Raw genomic sequence first — 20,587 nt, 5'->3', positions numbered from 1 at the left:
CCACACCCACACTCTGGCTACGTTCACACCCTGGCCACACCCACACTCTGGCTACATTCACACCCTGGCCACACCCACTCTGGCTACGTTCACACCCTGGCCACACCCACACTCTGGCTACGTTCACACCCTGGCCACACTCACACCTTGGGCACACTCACGCCCTGGCCACACCCACACCCTGGCAACGTGCACACCCTGGCCACACCCAGGCTACGTTCACACCCTGGCCACACTCACTCCCTGGCTACGTACACCCTGCCCACACCCAGGCTACGTTCACACCCTGGCCACACTCCCTGGCTACGTTCACACCATGGCCACACCCACACTCTGGCTACATTCACACCCTGGCCACACCCACACCCTGGCTACATTCACACCCTGGCAGCACTCACAACCTGTCCACACTCACACCCTGGTTACGTTCACACCCTGGCCACACTCACACTTTGGGCACACTCACGCCCTGGCCACACCCGCACCCTGGCTACGTACACACCCTGGCCACACCCAGGCTACGTTCACACCCTGGCCACACTCACTCTCTGGCTACGTACACACCCTGGCCACACCCAGGCTACGTTCACACCCTGGCCACACTCATTCCCTGGCTACGTACACACCCTGGCCACACCCAGGCTACGTTCACACCCTGGCCACACTCACTCCCTGGCTAAGTACACACCCTGGCCACACTCACACCCTGGCCACACCCAGGCTACGTTCACACCCTGGCCACACACGCCCTGGCTACGTACACACCCTGGTCACACTCACACCCTGGCCACACCCAGGCTACGTTCACACCCTGGCCACACTCACACCTTGGGCACACTCCCTGGCCACACCCACGCCCTGGCTACGTACACACCCTGGCCACACCCAGGCTACGTTCACACCCTGGCCACACTCACACCCTGGCCACACCCAGGCTACGTTCACACCCTGACCACACTCACTCCCTGGCCGCACTCACAACCTGTCCACACCCACACCCTGGTTACGTTCACACCCTGGCCACACTCACACCTTGGGCACACTCACGCCCTGGCCACACCCACGCCCAGGCTACGTTCACACCCTGGCCACACTCACACCTTGGGCACACGCCCTGGCCACACCCACACCCTGGCCACACCCAGGCTACGTTCACGCCCTGGCCACACTCACATCTAGGACACACTCACGCCCTAGCCACACCCACACCCTGGCTACATTCACACCCTGGCCACACTCACACCCTGGCTACATTCACACCCTGGCCACATTCACACCCTGGGCACACTCACGCCCTGGCCACACCCACACCCTGGCTACATTCACACCCTGGCCACACTCTGGCTACGTTCACACCCTGGCCACATTCACACCCTGGGCACATTCACAACCTGGCCACACCCGCACCCTGGCGACATTCACAACCTGGCCACACCCGCACCCTGGCGACATTCACACCCTGGCCACACTCACACCCTGGCTACGTTCACACCCTGGCCATTCACACCCTGGGCACACTCACGCCCTGGCCACACCCACGCCCTGGCCACACCCACAGCAGCAGACCTACTGGTCCAAGGTAGGCAGGTCCTTCTCAAGTCCAACCTCTCCCCAACCATGTGTTAGTCTAATCTGTCACTAGTCTACTCAATACCGTTGATATACCATTGATGAGTTGCCAGAGTCTTTCTACTCCCGGAGCCCGGCCATGGTCCAGGCTCGCCTGGTGCTTGCCTGATCAACCAAGCTGTTGCTGTATATACCATCTCCCTCCCCCCGGTAGATCTCTTTGTGACTTGATAAACACTAGTACCTACATACACAAGTACCTACACATACACAAGTACCTCCCCATACACACTAGTACCTACATACACACACAAGTACCTACATATACACACTAGTACCAACATACACACGCACTAGTGCCTACATACACACACTAATACCTACATACACACACTAGTACCTACATACACACACACTAGTACCTACATACACAAACACTAGTACCTACATACACACACTAGTACCTACATACACTAGTACCTACATACACACACTAGTACCTACATACACACTAGTACCTACATACACACACACTAGTACCTACATACACACTAGTACCTACATACACACATTAGTACCTACATACACAAACACTAGTACCTACATACACACACTAGTACCTACATACACACTAGTACCTACATACACTAAGATCCACATACACACTAATACCTACATACACACACTAATATCTACATACACACACTAGTACCTACATACACACTAGTACCTACATACACTAATACCTACATACACTAATACCTACATACACACACTAATACCTACATAAACGCACTAATACCTACACACACACACACACACTAGTACCTACATACACACACACTAGTACCTACATACACACACTAATACCTACATACACACACACTAGTACCTACATACACACACTAATACCTACATACACACACTAATGCCTACATGCACACAATAGTACCTACATACACACACTAATACCTACATACACACACTAGTACCTACATACACACACTAATACCTACATACACACACTAATACCTACATACACACACTAATACCTACATACACACACTAATACCTACTTACACACACTAGTACCTACATACACACACTAATACCTACATACACACACTAGTACCTACATACACACACTAATACCTACATACACACACTAGTACCTACATACACACTAATACCTACATACACACACTAATACCTACATACACACACTAGTACCTACATACACACACTAATACCTACATACACACACTAGTACCTACATACACTAATGCCTACATACACACACTAATACCTACATACACACACTAGTACCTACATACACAAACACTAATACCTACATACACACACTAGTACCTACATACACACACTAATACCTACATACACACACTAGTACCTACATACACACACACTAATACCTACATACACACACTAGTACCTACATACACACACACTAAAACCTACATATATACACTAGTACCTACATACACACACTAATACCTACATACACACACTAGTACCTACATACACACACACGAATACCTACATACACACACTAGTACCTACATACACACACTAGTACCTACATACACACACTAGTACCTACATACACACACACTAGTACCTACATACACACACTAGTACCTACATACACACACTAGTACCTACATACACACACTAGTACCTACATACACACATACATGACAGGATGTACCTCCAACTAATCTTTAACAGCGACAATCACAGAGGACACAATGACAGCGAGTACTGTGATGGTACTTGTAGTGGTGGTAGTACTGTGATGGTACTGGTAGTGGTAGTAGTACTGTGATGGTACTGGTAGTGGTGGTAGTACTGTGATGGTACTGGTAGTGGTGGTAGTAGTGTGATGGTACTGGTAGTGGTGCTAGTACTGTGATGGTATTGGTAGTGGTTGTGCTAGTGGCAGTGGTGGTAGTACTTGTGGTTGTGGTAGCAGTAGTACTGGTGGTAGTGGTTGTACTAGTGGTAGAGGTGGTCGTGGTTGTACTAGTGGTAGTGATTATACTAATGATAGTGGTGGTAGTGGTTGTATTAGTGGTAGTGGTTGTAGTGATGGTAGTGGTTGTAATAGTGGTAGTGGTAGTACTAGTGGTGGTAGTGGTAGTAGTGGTAGTAGTGGTTGTAATAGTGGTAGTGGTTATACTAGTGGTAGTGGTTATACTAGTGGTAGTGGTAGTAGTGCTTGTATAAGTGGTAGTGGATGTACTAGTGGTAGTAGTGGTTGTACTAGTGGTAGTGGTTATACTAGTGGTAGTGGTAGTAGTGGTTGTACTAGTGGTAGTGGTTATACTAGTGGTAGTGGTAGTACTAGTGGTAGTGGTAGTAGTGGTTGTGGTAGTAGTGGTTGTACTAGTGTTAGTGGTAGTAGTGGTTGTACTAGTGGTAGTGGTTATACTAGTGGTAGTGGTAGTACTAGTGGTAGTGGTAGTAGTGGTTGTGGTAGTGGTGGTAGTGGTTGTACTAGTGGTAGTGGTAGTAGTGGTTGTACTAGTGGTAGTGGTTATACTAGTGGTAATGGTGGTACTAGTGGTAGTGGTAGTACTAGTGGTAGTGATGGTAGTGGTTGTACAAGTGGTAGTGGATGTACTAGTGGTAGTGATGGTAGTGGTAGTACTAGTGGTAGTGGTAGTAGTGGTTGTACAAGTGGTAGTGGATGTACTAGTGGTAGTGATGGTAGTGGTTGTACTAGTGGTAGTGGTAGTAGTGGTTGTACTAGCATTAGTGGTTGTACTAGCAGTAGTGGTTATACTAGTGGTAGTGGTAGTAGTGGTTGTACAAGTGGTAATGGATGTACTAGTGGTAGTGATGGTAGTGGATGTACTAGTGGTAGTGATGGTAGTGGTTGTACAAGTGGTAGTGGATGTACTAGTGGTAGTGGATGTACTAGTGGTAGTGATGGTAGTGGTTGTACAAGTGGTAGTGGATGTACTAGTGGTAGTGATGGTAGTGGATGTACTAGTGGTAGTGATGGTAGTGGTTGTACAAGTGGTAGTGGATGTACTAGTGGTAGTGATGGTAGTGGATGTACTAGTGGTAGTGATGGTAGTGGATGTACTAGTGGTAGTGATGGTAGTGGATGTACTAGTGGTAGTGATGGTAGTGGATGTACTAGTGGTAGTGATGGTAGTGGTAGCACTAGTGGTAGTGATGGTAGTGGTTGTACAAGTGGTAGTGGATGTACTAGTGGTAGTACCACACAATATACAGCAGGTTGATGTAGCAACTACAAGAGTGGATGTACAATGTGTGGAGAGCAGGATGAACACGATATATCAGACTGCAGTACATTACACTGGTACAGAGTACAGAGGTCACGCTTGAAGTGTCTCCAACTGCTGACTTAAGGTTCTCAACATCGACAAATTTCCCCAGAATTTACTGCAATTATACCATGCTAATATATAAAGGCAGTGTTAACTGTCAAGGCAGCGAGTGATAACTGCAGATACAAACACGATACATAAGTCTTATTTACAAAGGTATTGGTAACTGCAGATACATAATACACAGACACACAGTCTTGATTACAAAGGTAGTGGAGGAAGCTTAACACTGAGGATGTGCTGCTCTTAAGAACAGCACTAACTCCATGGATCACTGACGCTACTTAATATATTCACCCCCCGAGGTTATAATTTAAAAATATCTCTTACTATTTGATGAGACACTTGTGCAACATCAGGGTATTATTATTGTGGAAATGTTTTACAAACCAGTAGCTTCTTCAGTCCTACGTTGTCCCGTAGCTCGATCGTTAGCGCACTCACCTCAAACACTGAGGTCCGGAGTTTGAATCTCCGGTACGGCTGGAAAATATTAGGGACGTGTTTCCATAAGACACCTGCTGTCCTTGTTCACCCATCAGTATAAAATGGGTACCTGGGTGTTAGTCGGCTGGTGTGGGTCGCATCCTGGGAAACAACTGACCTAATTTGCCCGAAATGCTCAGCATGGAAGAAAATCAGAATACAGATGTAATATACACAGACTTTGCAAAAGCATTTGACAAATGCGATCATGGCGTAATAGCCCATAAAATACGTGCTAAATGAATAACTGGGAAAGTGGGAAGATGGATCTTCAACTTCCTAAAAATCGAACACAAAGAGTAGTGGTCAACAGAGTTAAATCGGAGGCCGCCATAGTGAAGAGCTCTGTTCCACAAGGCACATTACTCGCCCCCATCTTATTCCTTATCCTCATATCAGACATAAACAGAGATATACACCACAGCACCGTATCATCCTTTGCGGATGATACTAGGATCTGCATGAGGCTGTCATCTGCTGAGGACGCGGTTAACCTCCAAGAAGATATAAACAAAGTTTTCCAGTGGGCAACGGTAAACAATATGATGTTCAATGAGAACAAATTCCAACTACTTCGTTATGGAAAACTGGAGGAGATAATAACTAGAACAGAGTATACTACAGACTCTGGCCATACAATAGAGCGGAAAAATAATGTAAGGGACCTGGGAGTAGTGATGTCTGAGGATCTCACTTTCAAGGATCACAACAGTGCCACGATCGCACGTGCAAAGAAAATGATAGGATGGATAATGAGAACGTTCAAAACGAGAGATGCCAAGCCAAGATCCTTTTCAAATCACTTGTTCTCTCTAGGCTGGAATACTGCTGTACATTAACATCTCCATTTAAAGCAGGTGAAATCGCAGATCTAGAGAGTGTACAGAGATCCTTTACTGCACGTATAAGTTCTGTCAAGCACCTTAACTACTGGGAACGCTTGGAAGCACTTGACTTGTACTCGTTGGAACGCAGGAGGGAGAGATATATCATAATCTACACTTGGAAAATCCTGGAAGGAATGGTCCCAAATCTGCACACAGAAATCACTCCCTACGAAAGTAAAAGACTGGGCAGGCGATGCAAAATGCCCCCAATAAAAAGTAGGGGCGCCATTGGTACACTAAGAGAAAACACCATAAGTGTCTGGGGCCCAAGACTGTTCAACAGCCTCCCATCAAGCATTAGGGGAATTACCAATAACCCCCTGGCTGCCTTCAAGAGAGAGCTGGACAGATACCTAAAGTCAGTGCCGGATCAGCCGGGCTGTGGCTCGTACATTGGACTGCGTGCAGCAAGCAATAACAGCCTGGTTGATCAGGCCCTGATCCACCGGGAGGCCTGGTCATGGACCGGGCCGCGGGAGCGTTGATCCCCGGAATAACCTCCAGGTAACCAGGTAGTAGTCGTAGTCGTGAAGGTTATGTACATGTCCTCAGAATTAAGATTCCATGATGTTGCAGTGTCTGACAAGTTGTGTACGAATGGTATATAATACCATTGAGTAGCTTTAGGTAGATGTCGTTTTGATAAGGACCTGCCTCGTATGGGCCAGTAGGCCTTCTGCAGTGTTCCTACATTCTTATGTTCTTAAGTGGCTGTCTATATAGTAGTATGTCAGAGATGTCAGCTAGACCTGTATATGTACTTATAGAATTAACGATTATTATTATTAAATTGAAAGATGAGGAGGGACTGATTACCTCATCTTCTGTATACTGTTCTACTGTCTTCCAATTATGTCCTAGAATTTGTACTGATAAAGCCACTGGAGGGCGAAACGTCTATAATAAAGATAGCCAGGTGTTGCACAGGTGTCTAATCTTCATCTTGTCGGTGCTGTATACTATTCATTTGTATCCCAAAATGTAATTGTTTCAATTTCTCTTACTACATAAGAACATAAGAAAGAAGGAACACTGCAAGAGGCCTACTGGTCCATGCGAGGCAGGTTCCGGTCTCCTATCGGATTAAGCCAATGACCCAACCTAGTCAGGTCAGGTCACATCCACTTAAAGAAGGAGAACGTCATCAGACCCACTAGCACAAGCTAGTCAGGTCCAACTCACAGCACTTGATATTCTTCTGTAAAAACCTCATATGTTGCTACTAAGTCTTGTTTCTGTGGTAGCTATGCTACCAGGATTGTCCTCTTCTACTCTTTCAGTACTTTCCAAGATGAACATAACATAAGAACATAAGAAAGGAGGAACACTGCAGGAGGCCTGTTGGCCCATACTAGGCAGGTCCTTTACAATTCATCCCACTAACAAAACATTTGCCCAACCCAATTTTCAATGCTACCCAAGAAATAAGCTCTGATGTGAAAGTCCCAATGACCTGTATTTCTCACTGTCTGACAGCCACACTGCTTCTTAGTCCTGCCTTGGAACATAATGGGAGATCAGTCCCCTTGGAGATTAGGGATAGGATGGAGGATTGGGGGTTCAGGTTCTTGGACGGCTCCCAATCGGTTCATACCTGAGGTAAGCGTACTCACCTATATGTACTCACCTATCATACCACGGGCGGGATTTGAACCCGCGGTCAGAGAGTCTCAAAACTCCAGACCGTCGCGTTAGCCACTGGACCAGCTAGCCACAATAATGGTTTTTCAAACCATTCATCACAAGATTCATCCAACTAGGTATATTTCTACACCATAGGAAGATTAGCATAGGCCACCACTGTGACCACAAATGCAAGTTTTTACAGACGAATCTCCAGCGACGGTCTGGAGTTTTGAGACTCTCTGACCGCGGGTTCAAATCCCGCCCGTGGTATGGTTTGTTTGCAATCGTGTCATTACGATTTCGTGAGTAATACTCAGCTATACGTACTCACCTATAGGTGGTTGCAGGGGACGAGTCTTAGCTATCTGGAGGTCGTTCTGGGGGTCAACGCCCCCGCCGCTCAGTCCTTAACCAGGCCTCCCGGTGGATCAGCACCTTATCAACCAGGCTGTTACTACTCCTAATAGTATCTATAACCTAAATAACCAATTCTAGACTGGAAGCACTTCATCCAGCACATTCCACTTACTAGCACCTGTATAAGTGCAAGTGCGTGCGTGCAATTGAAGCGAGTTCAGCGTCAAAGTGTCTTCGAGCTGCGCCCTTGAGAGTGAAGGTCATGCATGGTGGGCAGGGCGGCGTCCTCTAGGGCGATGGGCCCTACCAACCCTCCTATACCCTTCGAGTTACTGGTTACTGACTAGTGTGGGTACACCCCAAGCCCTTAGGTACACCCATACACCCTTAGGATACCCACTAAACACATTCATATTGTAGTTAGTGGGAACACCAGCAGTGTTGCTACACTATTCTGTATGATAGTTACACAGTGAGAACACCAGCAGTGTTGCTACACTATTCTGTATGATAGTTACACAGTGGGAACACCAGCAGTGTTGCTACACTATTCTGTATGACAGTTACACAGTGGGAACACCAGCAGTGTGTTGCTACACTACTCTGTATGATAGTTACACAGTGGGAACACCAGCAGTGTGTTGCTACACTATTCTGTATGGTAGTTACACAGTGGGAACACCAGCAGTATGTTGCTACACTATTCTGTATGGTAGTTACACAGTGGGAACACCAGCAATGTGTTGCTACACTGTTCTGTATGATAGTTACACAGTGGGAACACCAGCAGTGTGTTGCTACAGCTTTTCTATAATGTAACTATCATATAGTGTAGCAACACACTGCTGGTGTTCCAACTGTGTAACTATCATACAGAATAGTGTAGCAACACACTGCTGGTGTTCCCACTGTGTAACTATCATACAGAATAGTGTAGCAACACATTGCTGGTGTTCCCACTGTGTAACTATCATACAGAATAGTGTAGCAACACACTGCTGGTGTTCCAACAATGTAACTATCATACAGAATAGTGCAGTAACACACTGCTGGTGTTCCCACTGTGTAACTATCATACAGAATAGTGTAGCAGCACACTGCAGATGTTCCCACTGTGTAACTATCATACAGAATAGTGTAGCAACACACTGTGCGTGTTCCCACCGTGTAACTATCATACAGAATAGTGTAGCAACACACTGCTGGTGTTCCCACTGTGTAACTATCATACAGAATAGTGCAGCAACACTGCTGGAGTTCCCACTGTGTAACTATCATACAGAATAGTGTAGCAACACACTGCTGGTGTTCCCACTGTGTAACTATAATACAGAATAGTGTAGAAACACACTGCTGGTGTTCCCACTGTGTAACTATCATACAGAATAGTGTAGCAACACACTGCTGGTGTTCCCACTGTGTAACTATCATACAGATTAGTGTAGCAACACATTGCTGGTGTTCCCACTGTGTAACTGTCATACAGAATAGTGTAGCAACACACTGCTGGTGTCCCCACTGTGTAACTATCATACAGATTAGTGTAGCAACACACTGCTGGTGTTCCCACTGTGTAACTATCATACAGAATAGTGTAGCAACACACTGCTGGTGTTCCCACTGTGTAACTATCATACATAATAGTGTAGCAACACACTGCTGGTGTTCCCACTGTGTAACTATCATACATAATAGTGTAGCAACACACTGCTGGTGTTCCCACTGTGTAACTATCATACAGAAGAGTGTAGCAACACACTGCTGGTGTTCCCACTGTGTAACTATCATACAGAATAGTGTAGCAACACAGCTGGGGTTCCCACTGTGTAACTATCACACAGAATAGAGTAGCAACACATTGCTGGTGTTCCCACTGTGTAACTATCATACAGAATAGTGTAGCAACACACTGCTGGTGTTCCCACTGTGTAACTATCATACAGAATAGTGTAGCAACACACTGCTGGTGTTCCCATTGTGTAACTATCATACAGAATAGTGTAGCAACACACTGCTGGTGTTCCCACTGTGTAACTATCATACAGAATAGTGTAGCAACACACTGCTGGTGCTCCCACTGTGTAACTATCATACAGAATAGTGTAGCAACACACCTAGGGTTCCCACTGTGTAACTATCATACAGAATAGTGTAGCAACACACTGCTGGTGTTCCCACTGTGTAACTATCATACAGAATAGTGTAGCAACACACTGCTGGTGTTCCCACTGTGTAACTATCATACAGAATAGTGTAGCAACACACTGCTGGTGTTCCCACTGTGTAACTATCATACAGAATAGTGTAGCAACACTGCTGGTGTTCCCACTGTGTAACTATCATACAGAATAGTGTAGCAACACTGCTGGTGTTCCCACTGTGTAACTATCATACAGAATAGTGTAGCAACACACTGCTGGTGTTCCCACTGTGTAACTATCATACAGAATAGTGTAGCAACACACTGCTGGTGTTCCCACTGTGCAACTATCATACAGAATAGTGTAGCAATACTGCTGGTGTTCCCACTGTGTAACTATCATACAGAATAGTGTAGCAACACTGCTGGTGTTCCCACTGTGTAACTATCGTACAGAATAGTGTAGCAACACTGCTGGTGTTCTCACTGTGTAACTATCATACAGAATAGTGTAGCAACACACTGTTGGTGTTCCCACTGTGCAACTATCATACAGAATAGTGTAGCAACACTGCTGGTGTTCCCACTGTGTAGCTATCATACAGAATAGTGTTGCAACACACCTAGGGTTCCCAGTGTGTAACTATCATACAGAATAGTGTAGCAACACACTGCTGGTGTTCCCACTGTGTAACTATCATACAGAATAGTGTAGCAACACACTGCTGGTGTTCCCACTGTGTAACTATCATACAGAATAGTGTAGCAACACACTGCTGGTGTCCCCACTGTGTAACTATCATACAGAATAGTGTAGCAACACTGCTGGTGTTCTCACTGTGTAACTATCATACAGAATAGTGTAGCAACACTGCTGGTGTTCCCACTGTGTAACTATCATACAGAATAGTGTAGCAACACTGGTGGTGTTCCCACTGTGTAACTATCATACAGAATAGTGTTCTCACTGTGTAACTATCATACAGAATAGTGTAGCAACACACTGCTGGTGTTCCCACTGTGTAACTATCATACAGAATAGTGTAGCAACACACTGCTGGTGCTCCCACTGTGTAACTACCATACAGAATAGTGTAGCAACACACTGCTGGTGTTCCCACTGTGCAACTATCATACAGAATAGTGTAGCAACACTGCTGGTGTTCCCACTGTGTAACTATCATACAGAATAGTGTAGCAACACTGCTGGTGTTCCCCCTGTGTAACTATCGTACAGAATAGTGCAGCAACACTGCTGGTGTTCTCACTGTGTAACTATCATACAGAATAGTGTAGCAACACACTGTTGGTGTTCCCACTGTGCAACTATCATACAGAATAGTGTAGCAACACTGCTGGTGTTCCCACTGTGTAACAATCATACAGAACAGTGTTGCAACACACCTAGGGTTCCCAGTGTGTAACTATCATACAGAATAGTGTAGCAACACACTGCTGGTGTTCCCAGTGTGTAACTATCATACAGAATAGTGTAGCAACACTGCTGGTGTTCTCACTGTGTAACTATCATACAGAATAGTGTAGCAACACTGCTGGTGTTCCCACTTTGTAACTATCATACAGAATAGTGTAGCAACACACTGTGCGTCTACTTAGCTTAATACAAAAAACAGTGTATCTTTTATAGCAAGCGGCACTACACACACTGTCAACACTGACCAAAGTCACCAACTGCTCTCCGCACCATGTAATACAATACTTCCTAGGATGATATATTTGTAAGCACAAATTATCGCTCATACGCATACAAAGTTTCAGAATAAGGTATGACAGCGCCTAAGAGAATAGGGATGAATAATGATGATTTTAGTATAAATAGCGGGACTAAGAGCTGAATCCCGATTCCCGCAAATACAAATAGGTGAATACACACACACACACACACACACACACACACAAACACACACACACGAGGCAGAATCAGGAGCTACGACTCGACCCCTGCAACCACAAACAGATGAGTACACAAATACACTCACACACAGCTCCTAACGGGGCCAAGAGCCAAGACTCGACCCCTGCAAATACCAACAGGTGAGTTCACACACACACACCTACAGCTACTAGGGGGGCCAGGAGCTAAGACTCAACCCCTCCAATCACATATTGGTGAGTACACACATGACATGGGTGAGTACAAATGGGTGAGTGCAAGTACAACTAGGTAAGTACAAGTGGGAGAGTACGAGTACGCACTTCTAGTGGAGAGCGCGCGTGTCAGCCAAGGCATGTCAAGAAGACACGCCCGTTTCCGGTGGAGAGAGAGAGAGAGAGAGAGAGAGAGAGAGAGAGAGAGAGAGAGAGAGAGAGAGAGAGAGAGAGAGAGAGAGAGAGAGAGAGAGAGAGAGAGTGAGTTTCATTCATTCATTAATATAAGTAAAATCTGAGTCAATAATAAGTCACTTGTTGTCTCTAGGCTGGAATATTGCTGCACATTAACGGTCACTTTCAAGGCAGGTGAAACTGCTGACCTGGAGAATGTACAGAGAACTTTCACTGTACGTATAAGTACCATAAAGCACCTCAGTTACTGGGAACGGTTGAAGTCCCTTGACCTGTACTCCTTGGAACGCAGGCGAGAAAGATACATTATAATATACACTTGGAAAATCCTAGAGGGATTAGTACCAAATTTACACACAGAAATTACTCCCTACTAAAGCAAGACTCGGAAGACGATGCAACATTCCCCCAATGAAAAGCAGGGGCGCCACGAGTACGTTGAGAGACAACACAATAAGTGTCAGGGGCCCAATACTGTTCAACTGCCTCCCAGCAAACATAAGGGGGATTACCAATAGACCCCTGGCTGTCTTCAAGAAGGCACTGGACAGGCACCCAGCCGGGCTGTGGTTCGTACGTTGGACAACGTGTGGCCAGCAGTAACAGCCTGGTTGATCAGGTCCTGATCCACCACGAAGCCTGATCATGGACTGGGCCGCGGGGGCGTCGACCCCCGGAACACTCTCCAGGTAGGTAGACCCATGGTATTATATGAAAGGGAGGAAGAGGATAAAGGAAGGATGGAAGTAGGAGAGAAGGAAGAGTGACAGGAAGGGACGTAAGGGACAGCATAATAATAATAATAATAATAATAATTATTTGCTACAAGTACATGTACAAGGTATACAGACCATAGCTGACATCAGTGACATACTACTATATAGAAAGTCCCTTGTTATCTATAACATTTCCCTCAAATTAGGTCAGTTTTGTCCCAGGATGCGACAAACACCAGTCCACTAACACCCAGGTACCTATTTTAAACTGATGGGTGAACAGGGACAGGGACAGCAGGTGTCTTATGGAAACACGTCCCTGATGTTTTCCAGCCGTACAGGAGGAGATTCGAACCCCGGACTTCAGTGTGTGAGCTGAGTGCGCTAGAGATCGAGCAGCTACGGGACGTTGTCACGAACGCTATCCTCACCTTGGTCTTAGACCTGAGACAAAGGCTGAAGACCGAGGCCTGAGACCAGATATATGGAGACCTCAGTAAGCCTAATATACAATGTTACGCCTCAAGACCAGACAGGACCGTGCCGTGATTTAGAGGCCTCACTGTTAAAGGCCTACTGGTTCTATTCAAGGTACACACCCATCCCCATTCATGTATAACAACGATATATACCTCTCAGTGTATATATACCTCTCAGTGTATATATACTAAGTACAATGACATATACACAAGTCTTTACACACACACAAACATATATATATATACATATATACATATATATATATATATATACATATATATACATATATATATATACATATATATACATATATATATATATATGTCGTGCCGAATATGTAAAACTGGTCAATTAGCAAGAACTCATTTAAAATTAAGTCCTTTCTGAAAATTTCTCTTATTCGTTTAAAGATATACTTTTTTCATTAATGTTAATGTTAAAATTTTTAATTTTGCACCAAAAGAATCTTAGAAAACTTACCTAACCTTATTATAACAAGAGCAATTTATTTTAGCCTAACCCAACTAAATATATTTTAGATTTGTTTACAATAATTTAATACTTAACAAACACAGTGAAATATATTTTTTTCGTCAGGCTCAGAGTGATTTTGGAGAAATTATTGCATACACAAATTTTCGCTTGTCCTATATGGCAAGATGAGCGTTGCTATTTAAGCCAAGATTGCAAGTTCTGCCTATTCGGCACGACATATATATATATATATATATATATATATATATATATATATATATATATATATATATATATATATATATATATATATAATTTAATTAACACGTTTTATTAACACATCGGCTGCTGTTTCCCACCAAGGCAGGGTGGTCCGAAAAAGAACTTTCACCATCATTCACTCCATCACTGTCTTGCCAGAAGGGTGCTTTACACTACAGTTTTTAAACTGCAACATTAACACCCCTCCTTCAGAGTGCAGGCACTGTACTTCCCATCTCCAGGACTCAAGTCCAGCCTGCCGGTTTCCCTGAACCCCTTCATAAATGTTACTTTGCTCACACTCCAACAGCACGTCAAGTCCTAAAAACCATTTGTCTCCATTCACTCCCATCAAATACGCTCACGCATGCTTGCTGGAAGTCCAAGCCCCTCGCACACAAAACCTCCTTTACTCCCTCCCTCCAACTTTTCCTAGGCCGACCCCTACCCCGCCTTCCCTCCACCACAGATTTATACCCTCTCGAAGTCATTCTATTTTGTTCCATCCTCTCTCCATGTCCGAACCACCTCAATAACCCTTCCTCAGCCCTCTGGATAATGGTAATCCTGCACCTCCTCCTAATTTCCAAGCTACGAATTCTCTGCATTATATTCACACCACATACTGCATCAATCCGAGCTGCCTCAGCCCCTTTCATTTTACCTACTGCCTCACGAACTTCCCCCACACTCACAACTGGCTCTTCCTCACTCTTACAAGTTGTTATTCCTCCTTGCCCTATATCACAGCTTCCCTATCTTCATCAACATTTAACAATTCCTCAAAATATTCCCTCCGTCTTCCCAATACCTCTAACTCTTCATTTAATAACTCTCCTCTCCTATTTTTAACTGACAAATCCATTTGTTCTCTAGGCTTCCTTAACTTGTTAATCTCACTCCAAAACTTTTCTTGTTTTCAACAAAATTTGTTGATAACATCTCACACACTCTCTCATTTGCTCTCTTTTTACAATACTTCACTACTCTCTTAACCTCTCTCTTTCTCGCCATATACTCTTCCCTCCTTGCATCACTTCTACTTTGTAAAAACTTCTCATATGCTAACTTCTTCTCCCTTTTCTCTCTTTACATCATTCCACCAATCGCTCTTCTTCCCTCCCGCACCCACTTCCTGTAACCACAAACTTCTGCTGAACACTCTAACACTACATTCTTAAACCTACCCCATACATCTTCTACCCCATTGCCTATGCTCGCATTAGCCCATCTATCCTCCAACAGTTTATATCTTACCCTAACTGCCTCCTATTTTTATAACCCTTCACCTCTCTCTTACTTGATGCTTCAATTTTCCATTATCACATCTACCTTTTACTCTCACTGTAGCTACAACTAAAAAGTGATCTGATATATTTGTGCCCCCTCTATAAATATGTACATCTTGAAGTCTACTTCAGGATGTGCATGTTTATATATATATATATATATATGTATATACTATATATATATATATATATATATATATATATATATAATTTACATTATATATATATATATATATATATATATATATTATATATATATATATATATATATATATATATATATATGCAATAAGATCACAGTAAACAGGTGATTTTAAACACACACACAGATACGTTTATACAGAGAGAAACACTCCTGTTATTGTATAATTTTCCGAGATATATTTGTACGGTGAGGAAGGAAGGGGATAATGAGAGACAACAAATAAGAAAGACATTCATCTTACCAGTAAGAGAGTTATGTCTCTCAGAGAGCTGAAGGGTAGAGTGAGAAACATGGAGAAACGTGTGCATCTTACCAGTAACAGTATCATCATCGTCTCTCAGCGACGTATAAGGACGGAGGGAGAACATCTTGCTCGTTCCCTAGTTGGTCACATGCTCCTGGTCTCCAGTAGCAGGCGCAGTGCTGCTCCCAGGTAACACAAACACACCTGTACAGGTAGCAGGCGCTACTGCTACTCCCACCGTCACACACACACCTGTCTACCGTAGCTGGCACTGGTCTCACTATCACACACACACGCTGAGTGGGTGTGAGCTAGACCTGCCTAGCATGGGCCAGTAGATCAATGCTTCTGACTTATGTCTGAATTGTAAGTTTGTGTATAAACACGGTTAACTCACTACACTAACTGAATTATGTCATCTTGTAAGATAAAGTTATCTCTATAACACTTGTGTGCTCGATCACACTTGTAGATAACTAGATGTTAACTACTAGTAGTTATATAGGTTATCTCAGGTTGTTCCCATACACTAGTTATCACTATTATTGCATCTATACATTATTTGCTTGCATTTTATTCATGTCAGGATAAATGGGTTAATGGGTGGGTGTCCGTTGTGAGGTGTGAGTATGGGTCTTTGGTGAGTGGGGTGTGGGTTACCCATGATCAACACCTGCCCTCCACCCTCTTACACCCACCTGTACTCTTCACCCTACAGGGGTTGTACTATAACACTGTGTATGTACACTTGCCACTTATCTCCCACAGGGTGTTCTGGTGGACCCCGTGGTGGCCATCGTCATCCCACGATACCCCAGGAAAGCCACGGTAGCTTATCTTCGTTGTACCCCCCGCAGCATCACACACAAAGGGCCAGGAGCTACCAATCGACCCCCTGGAACCATAAATGAGTACAAGGGCAGGTGCAACATTAACACTTGCCCACACGCTTCCACTCGCCTGTGGATTGAACTTAAGTTTTTCCCTTTGTGAGGTGTGCACTCTACCACTGGGTCTTGTCCAGTTCTTCACTCCACCTGCACCCACTGCTTCTCTAGTTCACCTGCCATCCGTTGTCCATCCACAGGTAAATCTCCACGAGGTGTTCAGTGGCAGGTGGCGTCTTGTGTTGGTGGTGGTGGAGAGGCCAATCACCCACTAGCAGTGGTGGTAGTGGTGAGGCCAGTTACCCACTGATAGTTGTAATGGTGGTAGTTGGTAGATGGATGTAGGTGACGTAGTGCGAAGGAATGCGGCTCACAGGTGTTGTTGGTGATGTTGTTGGTGTTGGTGGTGGTGATGGTGGTGGTGTCGGGCGTGTTGCATTAGAGAAGGGTACTGGCGTCATGCCAAGGTGGAGAGGCGGGCCTGTAGCAGCACAGTGGTAGCAGTGGTGGTGATGGTGGTAGTGTGGTAGTGGTGATGGTGGTGTCTGTGGTGGAGGTAGTAGTGGTGGTGTAGTGGAGGAAATGGTGGTTGTTGAGCTGATGTTGTGATGTAGTGGTGGTAGTGGTTGCGTTGTGGTGGTGGTTGTGTTGTTGTAGTGGTGGTTTGTGTTGTGGTGGCGGCTGTGTTGTGGTGGTGGTTGTGTTGTTGTAGTGGTGGTTGTGCTGTTGTGGTGGAAGTGGTTGTGTTGTTGTGGTTTTTGTTTCGTGGTGGTGGTTGTGTTGCTGTGGTGGGGGTTTTTGTGTTGTGGTGGTGGCGATAATGGTCGTGTTGCTGTTGAAGTTGTGTTGTTGCTGTGGGGGTGGTGGTTGTGTGTTGTTGTGGGGGTGGTGGTTGTGTTCTGGTGGCTGTGTCGGGGGGGGGGTGATGGTAGTGTTGTTGTAGTGGAAATGGTTTTGTTGTTGTGGTGGTCGTTGAGTTGTGGTGGTGGATGTGTTGTGGTGGTGGGGGTGGGTTTGTAGTGGTGGTGACTGTGGTTGTGTTGTGGTGGGTGTGTTGTGGTGTTGCGGTGGTGGTGCTGGTGGTGGTGGTGTTGTGGCGGTGATTGTGTTGCGATTGTGGATGTGTTGTGGTGGTAGTGGTGACTGAACTGTTGTGGTTGTAATGGTTGTGTTGTGGTGGGTGTGTTGTGGTGGTGGTTGTGCTGTAATGGTTGTGTTGTTGTGGTTGTGCTGTGGTGGTTGTGGTGGTAGTGTATGCTTCAGTACCACACGCAGGTGTTGGTCAGAGAGGACACCCACGCCCCACCACACTTGCCCATGCCCTGGGCACCCCTCCACACGCCAGCTACCCGCGCCGCCCTGACCCGACCTGACCCACACTCACGTCAAGTCTGGACAACCTTGACGATGACTGCTTTAGCGAACACTTCCCTATAACGATGCTGCTGCTGATGATGCTGTTCCTGGTACTGCTGCTGATGTTGTCACTGCTGCTGATGCTGTCACTGCTGCTGATGCTGTTACTAATGTTGCTCCTGTTTCTGCTGTCGCTGAAGTGGCTGCTGCTGCTGGCAGACTCGTGCCTTACAGATTCAAAGCAAGATAGAGGAAGGAGGGTGATAAATCTGGGGTGAGAGAGAGAGAGAGAGAGAGAGAGAGAGAGAGAGAGAGAGAGAGAGAGAGAGAGAGAGAGAGAGAGAGAGAGAGAGAGAGAGAGAGAGAGCAGGTGTAATCCTTTAACGTTCCGTAGTTAGACGTACTTGTACACTCACCCCAAGATCAACACTCACTATTCCACTATTTTCCAGGGGTGATAGTGAGCCAGGACATATACGGCTCACAATCAGATAATACACTTATATAATTCACATTATTTCTGTGATAATCACCAGCTCATGATGCGGTGATGGCACTCAGCACCGGATACACTCAGAGTGTGGCCATCACTGTCAATCATCACTCGCACTCACTAAACACTCGCTCTTAACGGCTACCACCATCCCAGTGATGGTGGTAGTTGTGGTGGCAGGCAGGAAGAGGTTGACCCAGTAGCAGCACACGAGTGACAAGCGGCTAGCTTGATGGGTGACTAGAGTACACGTGTGGTGGTGGTAACTGTGCTTATAGAGGGATGGTGGTAGGTGGTGGTGGTGGTGGCGATGGTGGTAGCCCGACATGTGGTGGCAAGAACCTGCCCACCCTACATGGCTGGTGGTGGCGCTGGTAGGCCGGCAGGCAGATAGACAGGCAGGAGGCTGACTGGCTGGCTGGCTGGCTAGGTGGCTTGAGGCTGGTACACACACACACACACATACACACACACGCACACACACACACACACACACAAAACACACACACACACAGACACACACACACACACCAGGAGAGCAGACTCACCATCACTCCACCATCTCAACCACCACACAGTATTACCATCATCACACTCACACCAGTGTCACCCACACGGTATAAAATATTCAAAGCATCGCAGGTAAAGCTGTAGACAAACTCATCTAAGAATTACTGAGACAATCAATCAAGCTTGCGATGCGCACAGCGGCCATACTTTCTCTGCGCTCTCTGGCAACCACCTCCACCATACTGCCATGCCCACCCAACCTACTCTTAATTTGATTTACCTATAAATTATACATGTTTTTTGAATGGTTGCTAGTGTCTTGCATAGTAATGTAGGTGTAAGTTACTCGAGTTAACCCGATATAGAGATCAGAGTAGCTGGTTTATTTCCACTGTGATCCTTGACATTATTTCAACTAGAGTTGTTGTTGCAGTAATTGCATGCAGGAGAGTACACCCCACGCCTGCACCATCACTGGACGCCTCCACCATCAACTCTTCTACCTCTCCACTACCATCACATCTCAACTAATACTCAAAAAATACTGAAAATATCTGTTGTTATTGAATGAAGGTGGCAGCCAGCTACACTTGGCAACACTGCCCCCCCCCGTGCCAACCACTCGGTTGCCAGACGCAAGAAACTTACGACTCACCAGGCCGACCTCTCCCACAAATCCATGGAAATAACCTCTCCCATGTGTCTTGCCGCCAATAAAACCAACTCATCTCCCCAAGCACAAAGAGTAATCCTAGAAACCCCAATTATTAAAGATTATAAAACAGTGTAGGTGGCGGTAGTGAGGGAGAGGCGCTCCAACACGCACCCAATACATACATTCTTGCCTCTCACACACGCACATACACACACACACCTCCATTCATAATTTGCCCTTCCCCCCACTCATTGTTTCTCATTTTTTTCTG

The 20,587-nt window shown here is 45.5% G+C and overlaps 1 protein-coding gene across 2 annotated transcripts in view; it reads right to left on the bottom strand.

The window, feature by feature from the left end:
• The window catches only part of Shc (SHC-adaptor protein), a 281,183-nt gene extending 264,560 nt beyond the window's left edge, over window positions 1–16,623 (bottom strand). The window contains exon 1 of one of the 2 annotated variants that reach the window (XM_070100988.1): window positions 16,485–16,623. In XM_070100988.1, coding sequence (XP_069957089.1) covers window positions 16,485–16,539 — 55 coding nt within the window. In that variant the 5' untranslated portion in view covers window positions 16,540–16,623. Of the gene's footprint in view, window positions 1–16,412 lie in introns of both variants that reach the window. The other variant, XM_070100987.1, reaches the window with a different exon arrangement.
• Window positions 16,624–20,587: the final 3,964 nt, after the last annotated feature.

The sequence above is a fragment of the Cherax quadricarinatus genome, chromosome 75 (assembly GCF_038502225.1).
Source record: "Cherax quadricarinatus isolate ZL_2023a chromosome 75, ASM3850222v1, whole genome shotgun sequence".
NCBI classification, from domain to species: Eukaryota; Metazoa; Arthropoda; class Malacostraca; order Decapoda; family Parastacidae; genus Cherax; species Cherax quadricarinatus.
The sequence above is the reverse complement of the archived record's forward strand: the minus strand, read 5'-3'. Positions and strand labels throughout refer to the sequence as shown.